The sequence below is a fragment of the Mustela erminea genome, chromosome 4 (genome assembly GCF_009829155.1).
Source record: "Mustela erminea isolate mMusErm1 chromosome 4, mMusErm1.Pri, whole genome shotgun sequence".
In the NCBI taxonomy this organism is placed as follows: Eukaryota; Metazoa; Chordata; class Mammalia; order Carnivora; family Mustelidae; genus Mustela; species Mustela erminea.
The window spans coordinates 75416220-75444111 of record NC_045617.1 but is presented as its reverse complement, the minus strand read 5'-3'; the positions used below and the strand labels follow the sequence as shown (position 1 = coordinate 75444111).

General features: G+C 44.7%; 1 protein-coding gene across 1 annotated transcript; it reads right to left on the bottom strand.

Annotated features, from left to right (window-relative positions):
- Nucleotides 1–124: 124 nt before the first annotated feature.
- On the bottom strand, nucleotides 125–26788 carry HDDC2 (HD domain containing 2). Its single transcript, XM_032339635.1, has 6 exons — nucleotides 26631–26788; nucleotides 23864–23985; nucleotides 22001–22103; nucleotides 16949–17017; nucleotides 4574–4712; nucleotides 125–480 (listed from the first exon to the last, which is right to left on the bottom strand). Exons 1-6 carry the CDS (start codon nucleotides 26712–26714, stop codon nucleotides 383–385), a joined length of 615 nt encoding a protein of 204 aa, XP_032195526.1. The 5' UTR covers nucleotides 26715–26788; the 3' UTR covers nucleotides 125–382.
- Nucleotides 26789–27892: the final 1104 nt, after the last annotated feature.

Genomic DNA, 27892 nt, shown 5'->3' with positions numbered 1-27892 from the left:
GCCGAAGAATCTGTCCTCAAAAGTCATCATGACTTAATTTTTCCATCATTTCATGAATTGGGCCTTCAGGGCTGGAGGTGTTTAGAATAAAATTATTTAAAATCTCCAATAAATATTCCAAAGCTTAAGGTTTTAAATATTTATTTAGTGCATACAAAGCTTCCCCCCACGGCCTCCAGCCTTTTCAGGACATTTTCAGGACCACACTCTTTCCCAGCTTCTTTTATTATCCGGGCTGCATCACATGTTTCTTACTGGAGTCCGGGCAACGGAAAATAGACTCACATCTGGGAGATCCACACGGCAACAGCGGCTAAACACAATGCCACGAAAATGAAAACTACGATGTCTGTCACAGGAGTGCAGCAGGAGAGAGGACATGTCAGGAGGTCGGCGTGCCAGGGGCAGCAGCTATCTTGGCGTTTCTTTCTGCCTCAAGTTCAGAAACAAGTTGGACTATCTCAGGGTGACTGAATTTTCCTGTAAGGCAAGAAGACAGGGAAAAATAAAATGACAAGAGAATCCATCAGTGTCTCCGGCTTGATCCCAGGCTTGTCAGGGGCTCGGCTCTGTGCTTCACTCTATGCAGGGGCTCTGCAGAACACAACTCCAGGTTCTGAAGATCACGCTCCGTACCCGCATGCCTCCAAGCATTAGGGATGAGAATCGAACAAAGAACTGTCCCATTAGGCAGAGCTAAGAGAAACCTCACCAGGCTGCCTCTGAATGCATCTACCAGGAACTACAAAGAAACTCAGGTAGGACAGCACCTAGAGAACTGAGAGCAATCCCTGTCCCTTCTGAAACTGCAGTGGAGGGGAACAAAGCACCCACATCAGAAAGACTAGTAGGAAGACAGAAGGTCTAGGCTGTCCCAGGATGCAAACGTGCCTCTCTGCAAACACTTCTACACTAAAACCCACTGATCTATGCAGTCTTCCCTGGCCCTCAGCCTTCCCAGATTTCTGTCCTGGGCAGCAACCAGCCTGCAAGCTATCTTCCCATGTAGCTGGCACACGGGAATATTACACCCACCATCCACTCCCTGTTTTTCTGTTTTTTGGAGGTTTTGTTTTATTTTGTTTTTTTTTTGCCAGTGCCTTTTGTTGTTTACTGTTCATTCTACATTTAACTCTGTTCCATTTATTCCCTATTCTCAACCTCTTCTTTGAACCTTCCCTTCATCTTCTTGCCCTAATGTCTGGCTTGTCCTGAGGCTATGGCTTTCCCTGCAGCCTTGTTACACAGTGGCTGTTTCCTCTCTCACACGGCTCTTGTTACTGGGCCTGGGGCTGCCCTCTATGCTCCTAGTTGCCTCCTGGCCATCCTCGGCACCAACGCGTGTAAAGGTCATGCCATCAGACTATTACCACCATTCCACCAAAATAGCTCTTATTGAGGACATGCCAATTAGCTCCATGTGGCTAAATCTGAAGGCTCCTCTTTCCCCTCCTGAAACACTTTCTTCCCTTTGCTTTCGGGACCCCTGATTTTCTCATCTGAAACCTGTCTTTCCCCCACCTTCTCCATCTAGTGGCAACTCCGTTCTTCTGTCATTGCTCAGACCAAAATTCTTGGACTTCTCTCATAAACACCACCACACAAATCTTGTCAACCTTTATATTCAGAATATAACCAGAATCTGACCAGTCCTTCCTTCTTCTACCACTACCACCTGGCTCAAACCACTAGGAGACTGCAATGGCCCCAGTCAGTCTCACCACTTCCAGCCCAAGTGACCATTTCAAAACACAGGTCAGATCACACTTGTCCTGTAGTCCACCTTCTCCAAGGGGTCCCCATCTCGCTCAGAGTCCATGCCAACCTCCTATACTGGCTGGAGGGCTCCTGCCCACTTCTCTAGCCTCACCTGCAACCCTCTCCTCTCATCCACCCCCACAAGCCACACTGGCCTCCATGCTGTTCCTCAACACACCGAGTTTCAAAAAGAAAAGAGAAAAAGCCGTAAGTGCTGACTAAATTAGAGAATTAAAAATATCTTATCAAACAAAAGCTTTTATGCTCCCTTCAAAATCCTCATAATGGGGCACCTGGCTAGCTCAGTCGGTACAGCATGTTGACTCTTGATCTCAGGATCATGGGTTCGAGCCCCACGCTCACACGGTGCAGTTTTCTAAAAAGAGAAATCCTCGTAAGGGTCACAGTGTACATCTTCATCTCTCCTTAACTAAACTTGTTTTTTTTCTTCAAGCATTATTGGGATAAGTAGGAAACCATTCTTACATCAGTTTTCATTACTTATAATTATTAATTTTTTTTAAAAGATTTTATTTATTTGACAGAGAGAGATCACAAGCAGGCAGAGAGGCAGGCAGAGAGAGAGGAGGAAGCAGGCTCCCCGCTGAGCAGAGAGCCCGATGCGCAGCTCGATCCCAGGACTCTGAGATCACGACCCGAGCCGAAGGCAGCGGCTTAACCCACTGTGCCACCCAGGCACCACCTAATTATTAATTTTTTAATAGAGTAGTGCACCAGAGTGGAAAGTAAAGCGAATTTTAACCTCAGTTCAGCTGAGGACCCATCAAACTCTCAGTTCAAGTTTCTTCCTCAATAAAATGTGCACTTTAAACCAGATGACCCTCCTACATCCCATTTTTTGATTCTTCTAGGAGTTTCATGTTTCATTTTCTATTTTTCACTGTGAATATATCAAAATAAAAAATGATAGCATTAAAATGCAAAGCACTACACAGACATGACTTGTATTTTAGTTACATTATTGGCAAAATATGCTACCTTGGAACCTAATCATTGCTTACAATGGGTCGGCAAACCTCTGTAAAGAGTAAGACAGTAAATACTTTAGGCTTTGTAAACTATGTGGTCTCTGTTGCTAGCTACTCAAGTCTACTCAATTCTGCTGCTGTGGCTATAAAAGCCACAATACATAGACATAGCCACAATACATAAAGACAATACATAGAGAATGAGTGTGGTTGTTTCAATAAAACTTTATTTATATGAACAAGCAGCAGTCCAAACTTGGCCCATGAGCCCATGGTCTGCAGATCCCTAGTCTAGACTGCTACTCTAGTTAACTCAAGTCAGACATTTTTGAGCACCACCTGTATCAAAAACAGATGGGACAAACCTGGTATTGGCCCTCAAAGAGTTGACTATGGTGTAGGATGAGCAACTGGAGGTCTGGGAAGAGACCCAACAAGAAACATCACTAAAGAGAACACAAGTCAGATTGTCACAACACTGTGGAAAGCTCTAGACCAAATGGAGACTGAGCAAAAAGAAGGGAACGCCTCATTCTGATGGGGAGGATCACAAAAGGAGACCAGGGAGAGGAGTGGCCTCAGATGGGAGAGCTTTTGAGCACAGAAGTTTTAAAAATGAAGATATGATAATAACTATGTCTGCAGAGGAGGAAAACCCTGTGATCTCCGGGAAGAGCTGGGAGCCCAGCTGGCGGAGTTAGCAGGTGATGACAAGAGTCCATACAGAAATAACAAGGGCCTCGTCTGAGGCAGAGGAAGTGGGGCTGGAAAAGATGGAAAGAAAATCAAATCAACCTCGTGATGAAGCACGTCATATCCTGGAGCCCCGCCTGAGAGCCGGGAGTGACATGAAGTCCTGAGAAGTCCCAGAGGGGCACTCTAGCAGCGCTCTGAGGGCAAATGGGGGTCAAGCTGAGCCTGAGGGACTCCGGAGTTGAGGTGGGGGAGACGAGGAAGGACGGAGCTATGCTCCAGGGAGCCACACAGTCAGCAGTCCTACAGGTACAGAGCTTCGCCAGGAATTGTATCACAATGAAGACAGCAAAGGCTTATTGCCCGGTGTTATTCTAAGCACCTCGCACTAGATCCTCAAATAACCCTATAAAGTAGATTCTATAATAATCCTTATTTTAAAAAAATTTTTTTAAAAAAATCTCCATATCCAGCGTGGTCCTCAAACTCACAACCCTGAGATCAAGAGTTGTGTGCTCTACCAACTCAGCCAGGCCAGTGCCCCTATAATTATCCTTATTTTAAAAATATGAGAACTAAGGCCCAGAGCTAGGTTAAGTAATTTGCTGGAGGTTACATGCGTTACAAGAGGCAGAACTAGAACCAGCTGAACTCCAGGTCTGCGCCAAGAAGCACTATAATGACCACGGTGACTTCAACTGTTTGGGGTTTTCTACTTTTAACATCTCTTTTTCTACCTCCATCTTCTATGACTTTACTTCTATCAAGCACGTCCAGATTATAAGGCACTTTCATAGATATTCTCTCTTGAATCTCAAAACCCACCTGTGACTCCAATAAGTAAGCTCTATGCTTTCTACTTTTCAGGGAGGATACAGAGAGGCCAGGACACCGCCCAGGGGTGCAGAGGCAGGTGGGAATGCGAACCTGGCTTATGGCTCAGGGCCCAGGGTGCCAGTGCTCTCACACACCAGGCTGCGCCTCCCTGGGAAGCCCACCATGTCCCAGTCAGATGCTCCATAGGAAAGTGTCATTAGAAGGTAACGACAGCAGATCCCACTAACGCGCCGTCAGTCACTACACTAGGAGTGAGGCCAGCTACAACAGTGTTTACTGAACACAACCCAGGGTACCTGCTGTGGAATCATAGAAATCCTGCAGCCTCCCGGGTCTGTCCTCCAGGTCTTCATACTCGGATGCCTGCAGAATCATCTCACATTGGTCCAGCTGCTTCACAAACCTGGCTTCTGCACTTGACTGGCTCTCATACTCCTAAGGAAAGGGGCCACGAACACAGCATGGTCAGAGCTGCGGGACGGGGTACTCCAGGCGAGTTCTGATTCTAGTACTGAAATCAGACTCGTAGCTAGAAGCACATTCTGTATTGGCCACCGCACCCACAAGCCCGTCGCAGAGACGCTGCCTCTGTGACGTCCCCGCTCACTCTCAGCACCCCGTGCAAGAGGGATATGCTTGCCATTCTGTACAGTCTGCCAGATGCCCCCAGAGCCCCAGCTGTTCGTTTCGACACTCCAAGCATTCTTCCTCTCAGCTAGTACCTTGTCTTCGAGATCGTCATTTCATCCACCAGAGTGGTGGTCTTTTTAACTTCCAGCTACTATTTCATCACATGCTTCTCAAATTACTTCCCTCCCCATTTAAAAACTGTCAGACTTCCTTGTGAATTTCTAGTGAATTTCTAGCTTTCTCATTGAATTCTGGCGACCCCTTTACAATGGAAACCTCTGTCCTTGCTTTCCAAACAGGTCCCCCTGGGGTATGACTCTGGAGGACACAGGCAAGACCGGCAGGTTCTTTGTGCAACGGCGTGTGTGTGCCCATGTCCTGGTCACATGGTGGTGCTAAAGGCAGTGGACCGGGAGCAGCTTTTTTGCCTTTCCTCTGCCCTCCGGTCCCTCCCTCCTCAGTGCAAACCTGACACAAGAAGCTCCAGGAGGGCTGCTTCGTAGAGCAGGACACCTGTCACACAACCACAAGTCCCAGTTAATACTATATAGAATCGTTTTTCTATTAAGACCAGAGTGTTCCCAACTGGTTTCCCTGCAAAGTTCTCATTTGTAATTCCACCCCAGATGCGTCCGGATAATGAGCCTGTCATGCTTTCTTGGCAGGGTGATGTGATGTGAATCACTTAAGATTTCTCGATTTTTATTAGATGTCTTATTCTTACAAACGCAGCTATTTGGATTTTGATAAAGCTGAAAAGTATACAGGGAAATCGTTTTAATATGAAACCAAATACATTTTGTTTAACTTCAAAGGCCCTTAAAAATACTTGTCTTTATTTAAATACTTATTCACATTTAAAATCATGTATTTATATTTAATAATTCCAGTTCCTTATTCAACAAAAAAGAAGTGGAATGTCCTCAAGGCACAGCAGTTCAGGATTTTTCTCTTATTGGAAGTAAGAAAAAAAGATTTCAAGACCATTAAGCAATGACCACACACTGTATAACAAATTCTGGTGAAATTACATATTTCTTTTAAAAATATAAATTGTTGGGTTTTTCCTCAAGAAGCAATGGTACAGGCACTTTCCAATTTCATTTTCCAACAATGAGGCAGGGCAAGGAAAACAGTGAGGCCAAGAAAGCTCTAGAAGTAAGAAGACACCATGGCATCTTTGAGAGCTTAATCCAAGCAGTTTCTCATGACAGGAGGCAGAATTAATTGTAGGAGGAAGAGGCTGAAGGCAGGTGAAGGGTCAGCTCCCGAAAGGCCCTGTGGTTTGTGATAAGGGGTTTCAGCTTATCACGCAGCGACTGGACGTCACTGGAAGGTTTCAGGCCAGAAGGGTCATGATCAGATCTGTGCTTAGAAAGATCATCTTACCTTCCATGGGGAAAATCTGCTAGATTGGAGGCAGAAAAATCGGGCTCTGAGACTTGGTAGCACCAGCAGAGCAGCTAGGAGAATCTGGTCTGGTCTAATCTCATGGCAGTGAAGACGGGACAAGTGGGCAGATTTGAGAAACACTAAGGACAAAGAAGTGAACCAAAATATGAACGTGGATGGAAGGAAAGGCTGAAAAGGACTTCCTTGTTTCTGGCATGGGTAACTCAAGAGGGAGCAAAGGGGAGAAAAAGAGACCCAAAAAACTGACAGAGCAAAGAAAGAGCAAAACCAAAACCTAATGAATATTTATAACAAAACTACAGAACACAATGTTACCACGAACCATAAATTATATGGGAAGTGGGGACAAATCACCTCTAGCCATAAGTCCTGCTTTCCATCAGCAGGAGCAACAGGGCATGGGACGGACCGGAGAATAGGAGACCCTCAGCACCAGCAGCCGCTGACGCAAGCCCAGCCCTGGTGAATTTGCCAGCCTGACCAGCAGGCGGCTCTCTCCAGAACAGGGCCCCACAGAAAGAGAAACTGCTGGGGGTGGAATCAAAACTGAGTGGGGTCAGGATAACAAGAAGAAAAGAAAAAGTCCAGATAAAAGTGGGGAAAGAGAACAAAGCCAGGGAATCTCTGAACGCAGGCCACCATATATTTTAACAGTACGTTAAAAAAAAAAAAAAAAAAAGAATGAAAGAAGAAAAAGAAAAAACAACAAAGCAGACAAGGAAGTTCTGTGAAGTTCAAAAAGTTATCTGGGGGCAAGTGGGTGGCTCAGTTGGTTAAAGGTCCAGCTCTTGGTTTCAGCTGAGGTCATGATCTCAGGGTCATGGGATCAAGCCCTGCATCAGACTCTGCACTCAATGGGGAGTCTGCTCGAGATTCTCTCTCTCCCTCTCCCTCTGCCCCTTTTTCCCCTCTCAACCTAGTAAATAATTTTTTTTTTTTAAGTTATCTGAACCAAGTTTCCTTCCACAAGTCTGGGAAAACTAGTTGTGTATCAAAATGAGCAACAAAGATCAGAAAGCACAGAGATCAGGTCCCATACAAGCCTACCAGAAACTAAAGAGAGCAAGGAGCAAAATGACATCTCTACAGACAATTCACATCAGAAAGACATCCTTAGTTTTTGCTAAAAGGATCAAATCTATAAGAAACTATTTCAAAAATAACTAAAAGATGCTAAGAAAATGTTAAGACATGAAAGAACCACATAGAAAACATTAGAGATAAAAGAAAAGTCATTTTGTAGTGAAGGCTAAGCAAACAGAAACACAGGGATACTTAAACATACCTTAAAAGAAATAGAAATTGAAAAGGTTAGGTTTAGAAGCCAAAAAGATATGAAGGAGATGTAAAGGATCTGAGGGAAGGTGACAAATATCAAAGACGGGCAAAGAAGAACCAACATACAGATATGTCAGCATTTTGGAGGAAAAAAGGAAACCAAAGTAAAAGAAAATCTATTCAAAAATTTTTCTTGAAATTAATTCTTTTTTAAATCTGAAAGTATATATTGAACACATACACTAAGTAGCTAAGGATATTTACCCAGAAGGACCAACAGCAAGACACAATCTAATAAAATTACCATATATATGAAAAAAAATCCTTCAGACACCCATGCAGAAAAAGCATTGGACATATATAAAAAAATAAAATTATTAGATTTTGCTTTATGAGCAAAGAGAATGGGAGTAATGTTTTTAAGACATTCAAGCAAAGAAACTGGGAGCCAAGGATTTTCATTTATCAAGTGAAAATGACCTTCCAGTATAAAGAACACAGAGGCAAGTTTAGAGCATATTGTTCCTATGAGCCCTTTTTGAAGAACCTACAAGAGGACAAGTTTCAGACAGCCAAAATGACCAGGACAAACTGATGTAAGGACGGGTAGTGAGCATCAACAGATACTTGCAGAACTAAGATTCAATGAGGTGTAAGAAACAATACGTTATGGTTAATGTAATGTAATGGTAATGTAACAATCTAGACAGAATACGATCTCGGTAGAGTACAATGACAAAAAAACCACAGGAATAATAGAGATAGCAGAGGCAAAACAGTTTTTTAAACTGTTTTCAGTAAATGGAATTGATGATTGTGCTATATACAATTGTTATTCTGAGAGGGGTACATGTGTAGAGAAGGATAAAGCCCATATAATCAGGATTCCTTGTGTGGAAGAAAGGATAATGTAGAGGAGGTGAAGACATACCATACAAGAGATTAAGTAAAAACCATGCAATACTGTATTTGAATTTCTGGAAATATCATCATGAACCCACAAGGCAGATACACACATATACCCTAACTCTGTCCATTAAAAAGCATAAAAACCATAGACAACCCAGGAGCAGCAAGCACCCGACTGCACATATTGTGGTCTGGAAATTACACTGCCTACTGAAACAAAAAAAACAGGAGGTCTGGCTGTTGCAGATGAATGAGGCTGGACTACACCGCCTGCTATAAAGGAAGTGACCAAAGTCAATACCCCACTTTTCCTAGATGAACTGCAACAGAAGAGAGGAGGAGGAGGAAGGAAGGAGGAGGAAGCCTCTGCGGGTACAACTACTTCAGCTACTAAATGAAAACAAGACAAAAATAGTATATTACAATTCTCAATGGGATGAAGGGATGTAAGCACCAAGAAAACCCAGACATTATGTGCCTCACAATCAAAGACTCCAACACCATCTACAGTTTTGCCAAAAAGATCCAATGTGAGTCTGATCCAGCTCTGGATTCAGAGGCCAATGTGCAGAAAATAAAGCAGAGGAACAGAACTGCATCATGAGTGTGCAAAACCTAGACTATGGAAAACTCTTTAAGCCAAATGTTCTGGATTCTTCCATAGATAATTTGTAAGAAAGAGAAAGAGATGGGCTGGGGGTCAGAAGGGAGGGGGAACTGTAGATTAAAGGAGATTTAAAAGATACATTAAGCTTTTAAAAAAATGGACAGGACTGGGGCGCCTGGGTGGCTCAGTAGGTTGAAGCCTCTGCCTTCAGCTCAGGTCATGATCCTGGGGTCCTGGGATCAAGCCCCGCATCTGGCTCACTGCTCAGTGGGGAGCCTGCTTCCTCCTCTCTCTCTGCCTGCCTCTCTGCCTACTTGTGCTCTCTCTCTCTGTAAAATAAATAAAATCTTAAAAAATAAAAAATAAAAATAAAAAAACTTTAAAAATGGACAGGATTAAACTAGAATGTAGGAGGATGACCACTTGGGTCACAAAACCATAAGGAAATTCAGGTGATCCCTGTGAAAATCAGGGCGGTGGTTACTTTTGGAGGAAGGGAGTGGTTGGCCTTGGTCAGGGCACAAGAAAGGGCTTCTTGTGGGAGTGGCACAGTTCCAGATCTTTTTTTTTTTTTTTTAAGATTTTATTGATTTAGGGGGCACCTAGGTGGCTCAATGGGTTAAAGCCTCTGCCTTTGGCTCAGGTCATGATCCCAGGGTCCTGGGATCGAGCCCCGAGTCAGGCTCTCTGCTCAGCAGGGAGCCTCTTCCTCCTCTCTCTCCGCCTGCTTCTCTGCCTACTTGTGATCTCTGTCTGTCAAATGAATAAATAAAATCTTTTAAAAATTTTTTTAAGATTTTATTGATTTATTTCACAGAGAGAGAGCGAGCACAAGCTGGGGAGCTGCAGGCAGAGGCAGAAGCCAGTTTCCCACAAAGCCTGATGCAGGACGCGATCCCAGGACCCCAAGATCATGACCCCAGTGGAAGGCAGATATTTAACCGAGTGAGCCACCCAGGTGCCCCCCGACAATTCCAAATCCTGATGTAGGCGGTAGTTACAAGGATGTTATCCTTCCAGTAACTCATTATGCTATACACAGGTGTTTGTGTCCTTTTCTGTATTTTACTTTTCAATAAAATGGTTTTAAAAATAATAAAAATGGCTGAAGAAAATGAGGATGCCAGGAACCAGCTGAGCAAGATATTTAGGTGGAGCTGCTGGATTTGTGCGTCTGGAGCTGAGGAGGAAGATGTTCAGGAGAACACAGAGAATTATCAGGATGTGACCCCGGAAGCCTGGGAGGAGTGTGCAGAGAGCAGGAGGCCAAGGACACAGCCCTGGGAAGGGAACATCGGCCCTGACCAACTTGGCCAAGAAAGAGGGACACCTGCACAAACTCAGAAAGAGCTCGGAAGGTACAAAGAAAATCTGGAGGCAGCAACGTCAGAGACCTGAGGGATGAGACAGCTGCAACGAGCCAACACCTGTGGCCCAGGCGTCAGGGGCACCTGGGCGACTGGCAAGACTCCCCCAGATGGAGCTACACAAGGCAGTCCGTGACCTCAGCCAGAGCTGCGCATGGTGGGCCCGAGTCACAGGGCAGCCTGCAGGCCATGGAGACAAGGCCCTATTTGGTGGTGAAGGGAAGGAGGGAAATGTGGTGTCCAGGGAAGTTTATTTCAAAATAGGGTACAGAAACATTACTTACGAGGCTTACAAAAAGCTGAAAACGTTCCATCTGGAAGCTTTTCTCTTCTCACTGAAGGAGGCAAGATTATTTGTTATCAGCTTGGGGAAAGAGTGACAAAGTAGGTGGAGGAAGAGAGGGGTGGGCAGCTGATGTGGGGCCAGAGATGGAGAGGCTGCATGGTGGCTTCTGGCACCTGAGAAGGCTCAGCAGAGCCTGCTGTGTGGGAAGCAAGTGATGCCAGTCCCTAAGGCAGGGACAGGAAGGTCCCTGCATCAGCATTCTGCAGCCTCTGGCTGGGACTCGGGAGCCAAATGATCCAAATGACTCGGACTGGAGTTCTGAGAAGCAACAGAAGAACAAGGAGTTCAAGCAGAAAAGAGATACAGTCTGGGTCCTGAAAGGGAAGATAAGGGAAGGAAGGGGCAGGGAGGCCAGAAGTCTCCTCCCTCTCCCCTGGAGACAGGCCGGTGGGCGGAAGCGTTAGGAGAAGTTTCTCTCTTGCGTCTTCCACTCGGTGGAAGTGACTCTCCCTCAGGGACCTAGGATCCTCATGGCGCTCTGCATCAAACTCCCCAATAAAATACTGCACCTGAACCATGAAGTCCTTGGTATGGAGACTTTTTTAAAGGGTACCTGTAGACCCACTGTATCTCCAACTGACTGAACTTGGGGCAACAGGGCGAGAAAATTTGGGACAGGTGGGTACACCAAGCATCCTGCCTGAGGAGCGGCTCCTGCTCTGTCTGGGGACTCACAAGGATACTTCTTTAAAGGGAAAGGCAGGTGGTGGGGGAACAACTTTCTGTGATACTCAGAGAAAAATGACAGTGTTTTCTCTTGACTTGCTGAAATTTGATTTCACTCTTCTATGACCAAGAAAATTTATAATCAAGGACGTTTAACTGCATTAAACAGACATGACCCTCTGTGCTGACAGTTATTTATGGTGGCGAAGAGCTATGATTAAGATTTCAGAAGTCAATCAACTGGCATTTTCTATGTAAGTTGTACTATTCTAAGTTCCCCGGATACAGAATGACCATACTTTCTTAAACCAAAATCAGAACATACAGACTGGAGATGGAGGAAAGATAGAGCTTACCATGCATCAGGCAACATTCCAAGTCCTTTCATATATTAATTAATTTGATTGCCATACAGTCTGTAAGATAGGTATACTATTGCTATTGCCGTTTTATAAATGAGGACATTGAGTAAGTTGTCCAAGACCATACTGGTAGTAAACAAGAGTATCTGAACCCTGGAAACTGGATATTGAAGTCCAAGCACTAACGATGGATACAAATTATAAAAATGCTGAAGTTAATAGGAGAGTCTGTATACTGGGATGCATAGCGTTTTCCAAAATTTCATGTCTACCTGGATTCTATGGATGTGATCTTATAAGATCTTCGCAGATGTAATCAAATTAAGATAAAGTCATACTGGATTAGGATGGGTACTAATCCAATGACTGGTGTCCTTATAAGTAGAGAGACATTTGGGTGTGGATATAGACACAGGGCGACCACCACCTGACTATGGAGGCCCAGACTGGAGCGATGTGTCTGTAAAGAAAGGAATGCCAAAGCCAGAAGAGGGATCTCTCAGGGGGTGCCCGGGTGGCTCAGTGAGTTAAGCGTCCAACTCTTGATTTCAGCTCAGGTCATGATCTCATGGGTCATTAAATCAAGTCCCAAACTGGGCTCCTCACTGAGTGTGGACCCTATTTAAGATTTTCTCTCCCCTGCCCCTCCGCATCCCACTCACACACACTCTCTCTTTTAAAGTAAATAAATAGGTAGATAGATAAGTAGACAGGTAGACAGAAAGAAAGAAAGAAAGAAAGAAAGAAAGAAAGAAAGAAAGAAAGAAAGAAAGAAAGGAAGGAAGGAAGGAAAATGGAAGAGGCATCTATGAGAAGCCCAGCAAAGGATTTTGGACTTCTAGTCTCCAGGACCGTGAGACAATAAATTTCTCTTGTTTAAAGCCATCCAGATTTCTGGTAATTGAAATTTACCAGCAGTGCTAGAACACTAAGAGAGTCTCTTACTACAAATAAGGTAGTGATACGGTGTCAATATGCTAAACCTGTAAGTGCTTGTTCAGTTAACCACCACACTGCATTGTGAGAGAAGGAAAATGTTGAACAAGGAGGCAGGCTTTGTCACCTGCTACCAAAGAGACCCTAGGACACAGGTGTTCTTCTAGTTTCAAATTTACAAAATTCTAACAGACACAGTAAAGAACCAAAGAGACAGAATACAGAGGTAATTAAAAAATAGCTAAGAATATGAAAGTAGCCATTACATAGTACCAAAGGTATGAGAGAGAGAGGAAAAAGACAGAGAGAGAATGAGAATGAATTAGTTTTCAAGGGCTGCTATAAAAAGAACCACATCCTGAGGCTTAAGCAACAGAAATTTATTGTCTCATAACTCTGGAGGTAAAAGCTGAAATCAAGATGTTGGCAGGATTGGTTCTTTCCAAGGGCGGAGTGGAAGATCTGTTTCGGGTCCTTCCCCTTGGCTTACAGAAGGCCTCCCTCATATTCACATGGTGCTCCCCCAATATATGTCTCTGTGTCCAAGTTCCCCTTTTTATAAGGACACCATCATATTGGATTAGGACCCACCCTAATAATCCCATTTCAACTTGATTACCTCTGTAACAATTCAATCCCCCCCCCCACAATTTTTTTAATCCTATCTCAAAAAAAAAAAAAAATCTCCACAGTTATAATTTCCTCTTTGGAGAATACTTGAAATAATATAGTTATATTTTAAGGTGAACAATAAAAATTTGAAATATAATTATTTAAAAAAAAAATTCCTTCACAGTATCAAGAAAAAGCCCTGTCAATTCATTCAACAAATATTTATTGCCTACATCATGTATTATATTTTATTAGGTATTGAGAATAAACTATTGAATGGAAAAGAAAAAAAAATCCTATCTTCAAATAAGAAATAAGGTCTTATTCAGAGGTACATGTGAATTTTAGGGGGACACAACTCAATCCATATCAGAAGAAGAGGGGAGAGGATTATCTTCTTCTGAGGTACTGCCTAGAGCTAGGCTTTTTTGTCAGAAGAGTCTGTGGGCTGTGAGAAACATGTATTATGGAGAGTGATAGTCCAGTTCTTGAAATACAGGCTTTAATAGGCACAGAATGGGGAGAAATGGTCCAAGAAATGGGACAATTCTAATGTTTAACACTCTCTCTACAAAATAATATTAGATGTTACGGATGTCCATTTTCCTGCTCCATTTTCATGATTTCTAAATAAACTTAAATACACATGTGCCCGCCAGCGTCGGCACCCACATACGTATGCACATTCTTCCGTGGAGAGTAAACACTGGGACTTATTTGTAGATTCAGTCTGTACCTCTGGGCCCTAGTGACCTTACCTTCTTGACCTTACTTCGTTCATAGGGATGTATGAATTGCTTAAGGAAAGTTTAAGAGCCATGAATACTATTCTCGGTGAATAAATCTCTATAATTCTATCTGAAAAATGTGTTGCTGCTTATTTATATGGTCTTCATTTCCCCCGCTCTGGCTCTTCATAGAAAAACAAACTCCCAAACCTCCTAGAGTATGCAAACGTGACGTTCATGCCAGAAAGCAAAAAGCTCGCAATTTTTCTCCTCCACACCAATCAACATCCCACAGTCTTACCAATGAAGTTATTTAATTCCTTGCTATTTTCTTTTAAGCTCTTGGCTGGCCCAGCAACAATTCTCGAGAAATTGAGAATTGTCGGGCACCTGGGTGGCTCAGTGGGTTAAGCCTCTGCCTTCAGCTCAGGTCGTGATCTCAGAGTCCTGGGATCGACTTCCGCATCCAGCTCTCTGCCCAGCGGGGAACCTGTTTCCCCTCTCTCTCTCTGCCTGCCTCTCTGCCTACTTGTGATTTCTCTCTCTGTCAAACAAATAAACAAAATCTTTAAAAAAAAAAAAAAAAGAAAGAAAGAAATTGAGAATCGTAACATTCCAAGTGGCCAACTGTGTACCTGGCCTGAGATCTTCCTTAACAAGCTTAATTAACTCAACCAATGACTTTTACAAGATCATAAAACTATCACTTGTTTGGGGGGCTATCAAGTCACTTAATGCTCTGAATTTTATATATATTTTTTCAAATCCAAAGTCTTTTTGTCATGTTTTCATTTGGAAGCTACTTAATTAAAGGAGATTTTGCAGTAAATTGAAAGTAAGTTAATTTTTGCAATTAAAGTAAATTTTGCAGTAAGTTTTTTTGAGCCAGTTGCTGATTGCTAACTGAGAAAATAATTTAACAGATACTGCCACTGTGTTCACAATAATTAGGGGACACAAGGGTACCAATTCTTATAAAACGTTTTCAAATTCTGGGAGTCTTTCCTTCTTAGAGACATGGGATTAGTTTCATAAACTCACTGCCATTTTTTTTCCTCCTGTGTATGAAATGCAGCCCAACTCCACTCCATTATCCTCAATCCTCATAGTGTTCCAGAAGTTCACTTGCGAGTACATACTTTGGCACAAGGGACTCTTATCCCTGAAGCAACCCCGTTATAACTAGTAACAGACGCCACCTGAGCCAGCCTCCGGCTAAAGGACATGCATATTTTGCTAGATTTAATTTTCACAATTATTTGGCAAGGCAGGCATTAATGGCCCACAGTCTTTTACCTAAAAACCGTTTCAGTTTTCAGCATATTTTTAATTTAGAAAATAATATGGGACATACAGGTACATGTTATAGAAAAACCCTAGTGAGGTCCAGGGCAGGCTCGGTTGCCAAACAGATTGAGTATTTCTACATTAAAGCATATTGATTTCACACTAAGGGAGGTGGGTCAGGGCAGGTGGACTCTAAACAACCTCATAGTGATTCAGGTAAGATTTTACTGTGTGAGATCAAGTTACATCAGGTTTTGTTTTGCTTTTGTTTTTAAATGGCTCCCTGAACTCTGTAGATTTCCTAACTGCGGCTAAGGGCATGTGGAGCTGTATTCCCACGTTCTAGGAGAAACAGGCCGGCCAGAGCCAAGCCCCTCACCTCAAGAGAAGTGGGGTTCAAATCCAGGTCTCTCTGGAGCCCAGCCCTGCCCTCTGCATCAGAGCCTGCTGCCTCACAAGAAAAGGATGCTTAAGTCACCCCCTAATCCAGCTAAACCACAGAAATGACAGCATGCCACAGAACCAGACCACTGAGTAAAATGGCATTTTTTAGGAGACACATCTATTCAGCGTTCAACACTGATACTTTCTCAACCTGTCCCCCAGGCTTCCCAAATCAAGGGAAGAGCTGACCCGGCATGGCACGCTGGGCAATGGGAAGGGAACTCTGCCAGCTTTGAGGCTCCGGGGAGAGAAGGCGGGGCGGAGGGCGGAGGATGTGAAAAGAAAAGGTGGAAAGTCAGCCTCTGAAGGCAGGAGCAGGGAGCAGGGCTTTGAAGGACCCAGGAGAAGTGACAGTGTGAGGCAGCAATGTTGGAGGATAAGGAGGGGCACCAGGGGCTCCAGCAAGGAAGGGCCAGTGTGGACTGGAAGGAAGTGAGAAACTGCGGTAGACGAGGGTCTGTTTGCTGTTGTTTTCCCTTCACAAATGAAAACCAGCACTAGGAGTGAGGAGCAATGGGAACACAATGGCTTTCTTGGCTCTTTCCACTCTTCCTCCCTTTCCCTCCAGCCAAACGGCCTCCCCCCTTGCCAGCAAGCTCTGGGTGGGGAGTGAGCACCCACAGGGCCCCCCCCATCCCCCAGGGGCATCCTGGCAGCACTTCACGTGGACCCGACTCAGCCCTGGACCACCCTTCCAGGTCTCACAGATGGGCAACAGGCTCAGAGAGGGGAATGTGTCCAAGGTCAGAGCCAGTGGTGAGGGTCCACGTTGTTTCCAAGGACCAGAAATGGGTAGGGATGACGTAGCGAAGGTGGCAAAGGCAACGCAACAGGAAATCAGGGGACTGTGAGTCAAGATCTATGCCAGGCATTATGGTGTCAAGGGAAATGGGGAAACTGGACGGAAGAAAAATTTCTATGAGCCAGGAGCAATTCCTGCAGCAGCCAGGAGGTGAGAAACAGACACAAACCAGAAAGCAGTAAGTTAGAGACAGCTGTGATGACAATCTAAGTCAACTAAAACACTGAGGAGCCATATAAATTCAATCACAATACATTAAAATGCAACCTATCATATATACTTACTTCCCAAAGTTCATAAAGTTCCTTCCTGAGATCCTCTGGGAGGAGCTGGGTCAGCTGCTTCATGGCTTCCTGAAATAACAGTTATTTTAATCATGATCACATTTACCTAGTGAACAACTCAACTACAAAAGCCAAATCATGGGCTCAAACTCTTGCAAATGGCTCCCCAAAGGTCAGAATCTTGGACAATATTTATGGCTTACAAGGAGGGCAGTTGTGCACATTAAAGAAACGTGTGTATTTATTCACGTGGGCTTCGCTGAGCATATGTTTTGTGGTCTGCACCACACCAGACACCAAAAAAAGGACAAGGAGGGAGGAGGGTGTGAGATGATTACAGAAATATCAGAAGTGAGGCCAGGGATTTTACATCTTATGGACGAATGGCAAGATGCCCGTGTAAATTTCCAAACAGAAACATACTAAAGTTCAAAACAAACCTGAGAACAAGAACAGGAAAGTAACACTGAATTACAAAGCTCAAAACTGTTTGTATATTACTGTATTCATTTTCTATTCTTAATGTTTTTATTGCATAACATAAAGCACTATACAAATGGGCAGTTACTGTCATTAACATAAAGGAAATAACACGAGAGTATTTGCGGGCTCATAGACACACGGGTCGAAAGGGGATATGATATTAAAAGACAATTAGTGGGACGCCAGGGAGACTCAGTTGGTTAAGTGTCTGCCTTGGACTCAGGTCAAGATCCCAGGATCCTGGGATCGAGTTCCACATCAGGCGCCCTGCTCACTGGGCAGCCTGCTTCTCTCTCTCCCTCTGCCTCCAACTCCCTCCGCTTGTGCTCTCTCTTTCTGACAAATAAATTTAAAAATGAAAAAAAAAAAAAAAAAAGGTAAGTAGCTACATCATCCAGGAACCATTCAAGAGCATCCCTGATCACTTCTTATTCTCCCTCTGTAAACATGTCCAGGCGTGGGAATCTAGCACCGCAGGAGGTTGCCCAAATGGGCTTTAGGCAGCTCTGACAGAAAATACTTTCTTATATCAAGCTGAAAACTGTCCATGAAGGTCTACCACTAAGCCTACCTCCAACCCTCCAGCATCCCTCCCTCACACACAAACACAAGGTCAAGTGACCCAGCTGGACCAGAATCTGGATTCTGATTCTGATTCTGATTCCCAGAATCTGGAAGCCACAGGGACTGGTCCACGGGAGGACCACATAACTCAAACCAGCCACTTGAGGGACATCTGCATGATTTGTCCAGCAGAGGCTAGAGAGAAAATACAGAATACAGAATACCACTACTCCCAGAGCAAACTGTATTTGCAGTGTCATGGAGCAGCCTTAAGTAACTTCACCATCTCAAACGATCTGTAGCACCATGCCTCCCTCAGTGGTATCAAATTTACGGTAGGCTGTGTCTGCATTCTCCCTTGTTTCTTTTTCATAAATTCTAGTAAAATGGTTGAGAAAATCTTTGCATTCTCAAAAATTAAGGGCATCTTTATAAACAGATTGCCTTTCTCTACATTATTCCAAAAACATAAGTCTGTCTATTGCTTTTGTTTGAAAAGAATGAACTAAATAATATGTATTTATAGGTATGTAAAAACCCAAGCTTTTAGAGTATTTTACTCCAGCACCAAACAATGACTGATGTGCGCTCTGACCATAGTGGGAAAGAATGGAACCACGCCTCTGTTATGACAGATACTCTATTTCTACAAAGGCAGCCTAAGACTGAAATCAGCTTTTTGGAGATCACATCCAGTTACTGACTTACTGATAAACTTCCTGTTGAATAAAACCATCATGTGCTTTGAAAAACCAAAACAGATTAACAAACATGTTGTTGTTCTCTTCTTGAAAACTGAACAATGATTTTCTGGATCTCTACTCACTGATATCATTTGTTATCATACAATCCGACTGCGTTTGGAGACCTCGGACATAGTCGATGCTCCTTATTTGTTAACACATGGCACAGAACTGTGCCCACCTTTTTAAATGAACCGTCCGAAAACGACTTCGCTAAACCCTGGGGTACCTGGCTGCGTACGTCAGACTTGCCCTCCCCATGTGAGCCCTACTACCCCCACTTCTATATGGAGTTTTACCTGGTCCACACACTGATTTAGGGTGATAATTTTCCTAGCTTCCTCCCATTAGCAAAGCGTGCCAGGGATTTGCCAGAAGTCCTGACCTGCCTAAGCTTTCAGCAAACATCCTGGGTCAGTTCTGCGTCAGGCACCCAGAAAGCATCCCGCATCCTTCAGACATCACTTGTGGGGCTGAGCAGGATAGGAGTTCGCTGCAAAAGATTCAACTGGGGTTTGGGCCTGACTTGCCTATGACTGGCTGTGGAACCCTGGGCAAGGTACTTCACCTCTTTGTCCTTCCGGTTTCGCATCTGTAAAATGGGGCTAATCATGGCATGCATCTACCGAGGGGGGGCTGTCGTGAGGATGAAACAGGTAACACAAAGCTCATGGTGTCTGGCACATGATGACCACTCTCTAAAATGTTCACTCTATTTTGCCACATTCACTCCCATAATAAAGCTTGGTTCTCTATTTTGCCACATTCACTCCCATAATAAAGCTTGGTTCTCCTCCTTTTAACCTCTTGGTTCTTCAGCAACTTTCAGCAACTTGAACCCTGGCAGATACATACCTACCATGATTCTGCCTTCTGACTTCATGTTTTTGTCTTCAAAAGGCAGTATGACCTGCTATCGCTGTATTCCCACCCTGAGTTCCACCCCACGGGTGCCAGATGGTCCCTATGAAGCGTCATTCGCGTTATAATACAAAGTTTGTTTTATCTTGTTTGGGGAGGGGGTCAGACAATATTGCTTTTGGCCCTAAACTTTCTCTTCCGTGCCCTCATTTTCCCTTTCATCTTAATACTGTATACTCTCCTCCAAAACAATCAGCCTTCCAAGTTCGCCAAGTGTTTTCCTTCCCTCCTACTTCAGTTTAAGCCTTCCTGATGCAGTTGGCTAGCCCGTGGGCAAATCATGCTGCCCGATTCTCATTATGTGCATTCCACCCTGAGCCAAGAAACCCTCATTTAATTATCTTAATGCATGGTTCAGACATCCAAATCTTGTTCATAAACACCATCTGCATAAAGAATTATTCACCTTCCAGATCTTTCTCTCTGTTCCCAAATCCTAAGAAGCGGCAGAAAGAGGCAATGGACTCTCGGCCGTCTTCCAAGCCTTCTGTTTCTTGTCTAGAACCTGTGGTTCTTCAAGATGCTTCCCCTGTCCCTCCAGATTACGGCCTCTGGGAAACGTAGGAGTGGGCAGCGGCCAGGAGGTATAATGAGGCTGGAAAGAGTCCCATCATTGCCAGGATAGGAAGCCCAAGAGGGCAGAAGCACTCTCTCTCTGCTCATGCCCCAGGAGGCCCCTCCACGAGGTGTCACTGGCCAGGCCTCCCCACTGTCAAAACAGTGGCTGGTCTTCTCCCATCTCCAGCGAGTGGAGAGCCTGCCCAGGGATGCTGTTTTTCTCCTAAGGATTCTGACCTGCTCCGCTGGGGAGGAAACCTCAACTTCATGATCTACCTTCACGGGACGGTTTGTCTCTCCTCCTTGCTCTGTGTCCCTGCACGGTCTCTGAGGACCCTCCGGTACTTGGATATACCATTTCTCCTCCACGATGTCTGGACTGACCCTTGACTAAAACTAGCCTGCATCCTGAAATGAGCTGTATAATTAGGGGGTCTTTTTCCCCATTCCTTTCGTCTTCAGCATGCCATCGCTCACATCCCTGGTTCAGAGCGAACTCCTTTCTGCCGCTCGGTATCTTGAACTCATTGGTTTCTCTTCGTAGTAATTCTGCCAGTCAGTCCAGGTACTCTATTCACGTCAGTCTAGACTCCTACAGAGAAACAGTGCCTCGGCCTTCTCCCTCTGTATAGGCTATCATGATACTGAGCCTAGATTCTTGATCTGTATTTTGGCAGGAAGAACGCATTCCTTACACGAGTTCTCCTGTTCCCATAATGTCAGAATTCCTAAACTAGCATTCCTTGTGGACCTTCTTGCCTCTCAGGGGATAAAAATAGTGCAGGTTACTTAACTCCAGACTCCCCCAGCTCTGAGAACAGGTAGTCAAGCCCCCCTGCCCTGCTGAAGCATTTCAATGAAGGTTCTATCCACTGAGCAGTACAGGACCAATCTCCTGTAATAAAAGTAGCTCACAATAACCCTGAATTGAGAACCAGCCATTCAACATCAAAAAACAAAACAGCAACAACAACAAAAAAGCTTCCTGGATCTTCTGACCTCTGCCTCAAATATGTCTTCCTCTTTGGCCCTGGGCTCTGGATTTAGAGTCCAAATTGATACTGATTTAATATTTTTCTGATGTTCCTTTCTTACTATTACAAATATTATTCATTACTTCTAACCAATAAATCAAAGACTAATTGAAAATTCACAAGTAATTATAATAATGATTAGACTTGTGATTTACAGCATTTTCCTCCAAAGAGCTTAACCAGGATGGAGAATTCCCTCCAGTTCTAGCTACTTCCCTTGTGCTAATGAAAGCCATACTATCTATGTCCACTATCTATGTCCACCTACTCATGAGAATAGAAACCTAACAGTTTCCTGTCCCTGTGTTAGACAAGGCCGAGAGCAGGCCTACTTTCCTGATCTCGTGTTAAACAAGGTTGAAAACAACCAACACCAGTGCGCTACTTCTAGAAATCCTTGCTTCTAGAAGATAAGACCATTCACGGCCCAGATAGAGTAAGCACTAACTGCTTATTCCTCCAGACTCTCCTCACTGAGACTCTGCCTCACCAGTTCTACCAATCCAACGCTATTTTGTCTTAACACTCTGTGCAATCTAACTAGTGGCCCGTCTCCTAAGATCCATCTGACCATCCTCCAGCCCAGACCCTCAAACCCTACAAATACCAGCTCCTGATTCCCACCCCCACCCCAAGACACTGCTCAGACTCTGTGCTCTCTCTTACTGCCACGGGTCCAACGAACTTAGCTTTGCTTCAGCAACAGTGGTCTCTGGCGGTCTCCGGTGGAGTCAAGAGTTAACACTGACCTCTTCTCGCCTATGTTTTTCTTCTTTGGGGACGTTATCTGCTGGCGCTATGTCCCCAACGATGCATTCGGCCATATCATGAACGAGGGCTAGGCGCACACATCTGACCAGACGAGAAATGATGAATGGGGACACAGTTAGATTCACTACAAGTTCCTTCTCTAGACTATCGTGAAGATGCATTTTTTCCCCTCCACCCTTACAGGGTATGTTAATGAAGTATGTTCTAAAGTAATTCTCTTCTACTAACCAACAACAATTCTGATTTGAAAGTGCTAGTTAATATGCAACACGATAAAACATGAATGCAGGGGAAACTGTTTCGCATGAATTTTTTTGTTATTGTTTTAATGGCTATCATTTTAAAAGGTGGACAACTTCAGATGACAAAGCCAGGAGGGGATGATCTGGTTATGGCATTTACTTCCTGATACAAAACTCAGAACTAATCATTTCCCCAATATACTAGTCAGATGAGGCTCTTTAGAGAGACATGGGCAGAGCAGGGCAGAGCAGGACAGATCTGGGTCCGAATCCAACAACCATTTACTAGCCGTGTGACTTCTGCCAAGTGACTTAATTTCTTTAAATGTTCAGTTCTGTCATCCTTCATTTTATCATCTGTAAAAAAGGGGCAGTAATACATCATAAGGTTGGTATAAGAACTAAATGGGATCCTGTGTGTTCCTGGCACATGTTGATCATTAGGCCAATGGCTATGATGATCAGTAATAAAGATTAGGCCTAACAACCTCCCCATGGTGTACCAACTGCAGCCTATCTCCGTCACCAGTTTAAATCTCCAACTACTCTTGGGTTTGTTAGCTCTATTCTACAGCATGTTCGTCTTGTGCTTTTTGCCCCAAATCCCACCTCTCTACCACCTATAGAGTAACAGGGCTCCTCGGCTCTCTAATGGAACTTTGCTACAATCAAACTGATTTACTTATCATTTCCAAAACAGACCCTTAATTTTGGGGCTTCCGTTGTTATGCCCTCCTCTCTGCACGCTGTGCCTTCTACTTCCCTACCCGGTCAGCTCTTCAGAGATCACCTCTGATCCATTCCGCCCCCTCTATTAAGATCACCCAAGCACATGTCACCTCTTCTATTAGAATATCTTGTTAGTTTTTTTTTTTCTTAAAATTTTTATGTATTTATCTATTTTTTAAAGTAATCCCTAAGCCTGGTGTGGGGCTCAAACTCATGACCCCAAGATCCAAAGTCATGTGCTCTACTGACTGAGCCAGCCAGGCACCCCCAAGCTTACTAATTTTTGAACCTAACTAATTTGAACATAACTAATTTTGAACGTAACTAATTTGGGGCTTTTTATAGAAGCCAGTTGGGACGTGTGTCATTCCCAGGAGATTAACTTCTGTCTTACTTTGTTAGGAAACTGTGTCCTGTGCTCAAAAAGCATTTTAGACACCTGCTGACTGAAGGAGAGAATATGCCTTTCTCAGCTACCTCTTGCACATACTCCTCCAAAAAGTCACCCCACCAATGGGTGCTAGTATTCATGAAAGGGCTACAGCATACTATTACACTGACAGAATTTTAGACACAGCACACTCACTGTCAAGGCCCTGGAAATCATATTATCACACTTCTCTCTTCTTGAGATCACGGCAGACTCTATCACTTGCCAAGAAAAAACCCAGAACACACTTTACAACTGAAGCAACCAACACACGTAATTACCCTTCCTACAGCCTGAACCTATATGGTTTGTCTCAAGTAATTTCTCTTGACAGATCAACTAAAAACTTTCAAGAATTAGATAAAGGCGTCAGTCACAAGAAGTGGCACATACCCACAGACCAGAGATTCTAACAAACATCAGAGTTCACGTTGGCTTACCTGTCTTTGTTAAGATGCTCATCTTTGGTCACCAGAGCCATAACTGCCATCCTGTACATGTGATCTGACACGCTCTCTGGCTTCTCAACATTTCTGTATACCCAGCCAGTCCGTGGGACTCTCTGATGAGAAGGAAGAAGAGAGAGAAGCTTATAAAAATGAGGATTTAATCTGCTATGCTCTTTAAGAGAAGCCCAAAGAAGAGGGTATAGAAGCAGGGTCATAGTTTCTCGGAAAGCGTGGAAGAATGCTTAACTAACCAAATGATCAACATCTGGAATCAAACCAGTGGGGTCGGGGAATAAGAAGGAGGAGAGGGAGAAATAATTCACAAGTATACAGTGCAAGGGTCCAAAAGGTCGAGTTACTCTGCATTACTAAGGCATAAATTATGGAACATACATGGGTCCTTTAGACATAAAAATAAAACTATAATATATTGTGTTTTCTTAGCTATAAGAGTTGAGACTCTCGCCTTCAAACAACCCCATTCAACACATGTAGAAAACACTGGTGAAAGCTCTGAACTTGAAAAAGTGAGTAACAGACTTCCCCGTCTGGAAGTAGAAAGGAGAAAGGCCTTTCTAATTGCTCCTGCTACCCCAGTCATGATTCTGCCTTCTGTTCAGATCAGGATGCGATCTTGTGAGACTGCATTTTCTCCCCAGGAGTCAACACTTCTGAAGAATTGTATATACAGTAGCAAGAGCGGCAGGATACAGATAATCTGCTTTTAACTTGTAGAAATTCTGCAAAATCTCCAGTTATGGGTAGAGGAGGATAAAATGGAAAGGGAGACCACACAGAATACAACTCCAATGTGCACTACATAAAATATTCTGTTAAAAAAAAAAAAAAAAAGTCAATGGAACAGAATAGAGAGCCCAGAAATGGACCCTTAACTCTATGGTCAACTATTCTTCAAAAAGCAGGAAAAGAATGTCCAATGGAAAAAAGCCAGTCTCTTCAACAAATGGTGTTGGGAAAATTGGACAGCCACGTGCAGAAAAATGAAAGTGGACCATTTCCTTACACCCACACAAAAACAGACTCAAAATGGATAAAAGACGTCAATGTGAGACAAGAATCCACCAAAATCCTTGAGGAGAACACAGGAAGCAACCTCTCTGAACTCAGCCGCAGCAACTTCTTCCCAGAAACATCGCCAAAAGCCAGGGAAGCAAGGGCAAAAATGAACTACTGGGACTTCATCAAGATAGAAAGCTTTTGTACAGCAAAGGAAACAGTCAACAAAACCAAAAGACAACTGACAGAATGAAAGAAGATATTTGCAAATGACATATCAGATAAAGAGCTATAGTATCCAAAATCTGTGAAGAACTTACCAAACTCAACACCCAAAGAACAAATATCGAAACACCCAAAGAACAAATAATCCAATCAAGAAATGGGCAGCGAACATGAACAGACATTTCTGCAAAGAAGACATCCAAACAGACACATGAAATAGTGCTCCACATCACTCAGCATCAGGGAGATACAAACCAAAATCACAATAAAATACCACCTCACACCAGTCAGAATGGCTAAAAATAAGTCAGGAAATGATAGATGTTGGCAACCACGCAAAGAAAGGGGAACCCTCCTACACTGTTGGTGGGAATTCAAGCTGGTGCAGCCACTCTGGAAAACAGTATGGAGGTTCCACAGAAAGTTGAAAATAGAGCTACCCTACGACTCAGCAATTGCACTACTGGGTATATAACCTAAAGATACAAATGCAGTGACATGAAGGTATACATACACCCCAATATTTACAGCACCAATGTCCACAACAGCGAATGTCCTAGATGTCCATCAACAGCGAATCGATAAAGCAAATGTAATAAAGATCTCTAATGGAGTATTATGCAGCCGTCAAAAACCACAAAATCTTCCCATTTGCAATGACGTGGATGGAACTGGAAGATATTATGCTAGGTGAAATAAGTCAGAGAAAGACAATTATCGTATGATCTATCTGATACGAGGAATTTGAGAAATAACACAGAGAGAGGATCCAGGATCGTAGGGGATGGGGGGGGGGGGAATGAAACAAAATGAAATCAGAGAGGGAGACAAACCATAAGAGACTCTTCATCTCAGGAAACAAACTAAGGGTTGCTGTTGGGTAAGAGGGTAGTAGGGATGGGTGGCTGGGTGATGGACATTGAGGAGGGTTATGTGCTACGGTGAGTGCTGTGAATTGCGTAAAACTGATGAATCACAGACCTGTACCCCTGAAACAAATAATACATTATATATCTTTTTTAAAAAGTTTTGTTACTTCTAGAGGATTTAAAGCACCCACTTAACATCTGCCGGACTGATGGATTCTGCTCTTCCCACCAGCGGCTGCTCGGAGACCCAGCAGAGGGGTCGTGAGCCCCACGTGTGTTCTGGGCTGAAGCCGGCGGGCAGGGAGGGTCCCACACATCACCGCGCCAGCTGCTCTCCAGAACCCTCACGGAGGGCGGCGCAGGCCTCCCGGATTTGCACCAGGCTCATCTCCCCACACAGGATTCTCCCGGCTCAGACTTCACTGGGCCTGCGGTGAGCCCAGCCGCCCCGCTTCCTCCGCCCACTGTGCAGGCGCGTCCCGGCGCCCAGGGGAGCTTCGGGGCCCACCCCTGCGAGGCAGGGAGGGCGCGAGGAGGGCGAAGGCCCCAGGCCCCGCCAGCTGCAGCTCGGGACGCGGGGGCCACACCGGCCTCTCCCCGCGCGCCGCTCGCCGGGCCCCAAACGGCCCCGCCCGGCGCCTGCTCACCTTGAGCTGCCCCACCAGCCGCAGGAACCGGAGCAGGTTCCGGGCCCCCCCGCCCGAAAGGGCCGCGGCGGAGGCAGACGCCATGCGGCCGCGGGCCCCGCAGGTCGGAGCAGGCCGCGTGGCCGCCGCCCGGAGCTCCTCCCCCTCCTCCGCCTCCGTCCTACCCCTGCGCCAGCTCCTCCGCCTCCTCCCTCCCACGCTTCCCCTCTCCTCCTCCTCCCTCCCCATCCCTCTCTTTCCCTCCCGATCCCTTCCCGATTCATTTCCTCACCGGGTTTTCCCAGACCCTTATGGAAAAGAGGTGTTTCCCACCTTCCTGGCCTCGGGGCTGCCCCCAGGGACTGCATCAACCCGGCGCCGACCTAGTGCTCGGCGCGTTCGAGTCGCTCCTTACCTGTTTGCTTGTCGCCACTGGACAGAAAGCCCTCGAACTTTTACAGGGATTGCAGTTGGGTAGGGGGGAGAGGCGGAGGGTGGTGCTCCTCTGGAGGAGGGGGAAGGGCCGTGCAAGAGTGCCCGGAAATCTTGCCTTTTAGGCGCTCGGCATCTGACTGCGGGGGGAATAAAGAACGCTACTTGAAGGTGGGCAGGCTATGAACCTTTTAACAGAGGCACAAGGGAAGTAAATTAGGACAGACAAAAGCACTGGGAGAATTGGGGACTAGCCATAAAGGGCTCCGGAGTGAAAGCAATCCCATCGTGAAATCGTGCCTCCCTAACATCTCAAGCACTGAAGATTTCCCTTACTCCAGATCTGGTCAGGGTCTGTCTCAACCATCCGTCTTAATTAAATCCACAACCAACGGTACCCGTTGTTAAAGGCATTTAGTGGGCATACATACAGAACTCAAGGAGAGATGGTAATATTGAGAATAGACTCTATGGGGCAGGGAGGAAGTAGGGAGATCATTTTGAAGACTATTGAAATAATTCCCTGGGGAGATGACTTGGGTTTGGTCCAGAGTGGTAGAAGTGCAGGTCGTTAATTTTGTGTACAACTTGAAGGTAGAACTAGTAAATTTGTGACAAGTGCGCATGGAGCATGAGACAAAGAGAAGGATGGCTCCACAAAATTTGGCCTTACTGGAAGGATGGAGTTGCTGTGTAGGGAGCTGTAAGGAGAGTAAGTTGTGGGGAATCAGATCTTTGGTAACTGAGGCCACCCAACAGTCGGAGAAGCAGTCAGTGAGGTAGGAAGAGGACTAAGAGATAGTTGGGTTCTAGGAGCCAAATGAAAATACCTCGAGAAGGATGACATGTGA

Excerpts from the sequence above, each read along its gene's own strand:
- HDDC2 (XM_032339635.1), bottom strand. The coding sequence starts at position 26,714 with ATGGCGTCTGCCTCCGCCGCGGCCCTTTCGGGCGGGGGGGCCCGGAAC. Across the intron at positions 23,986-26,630 it reads GGCTGGTGGGGCAGCTCAAG|AGAGTCCCACGGACTGGCTG; the intron begins GTGAGCAGGCGC and ends CCTTCTCATCAG. Across the intron at positions 22,104-23,863 it reads GAGCATCTTAACAAAGACAG|ATGTGTGCGCCTAGCCCTCG; the intron begins GTAAGCCAACGT and ends TCGTCTGGTCAG.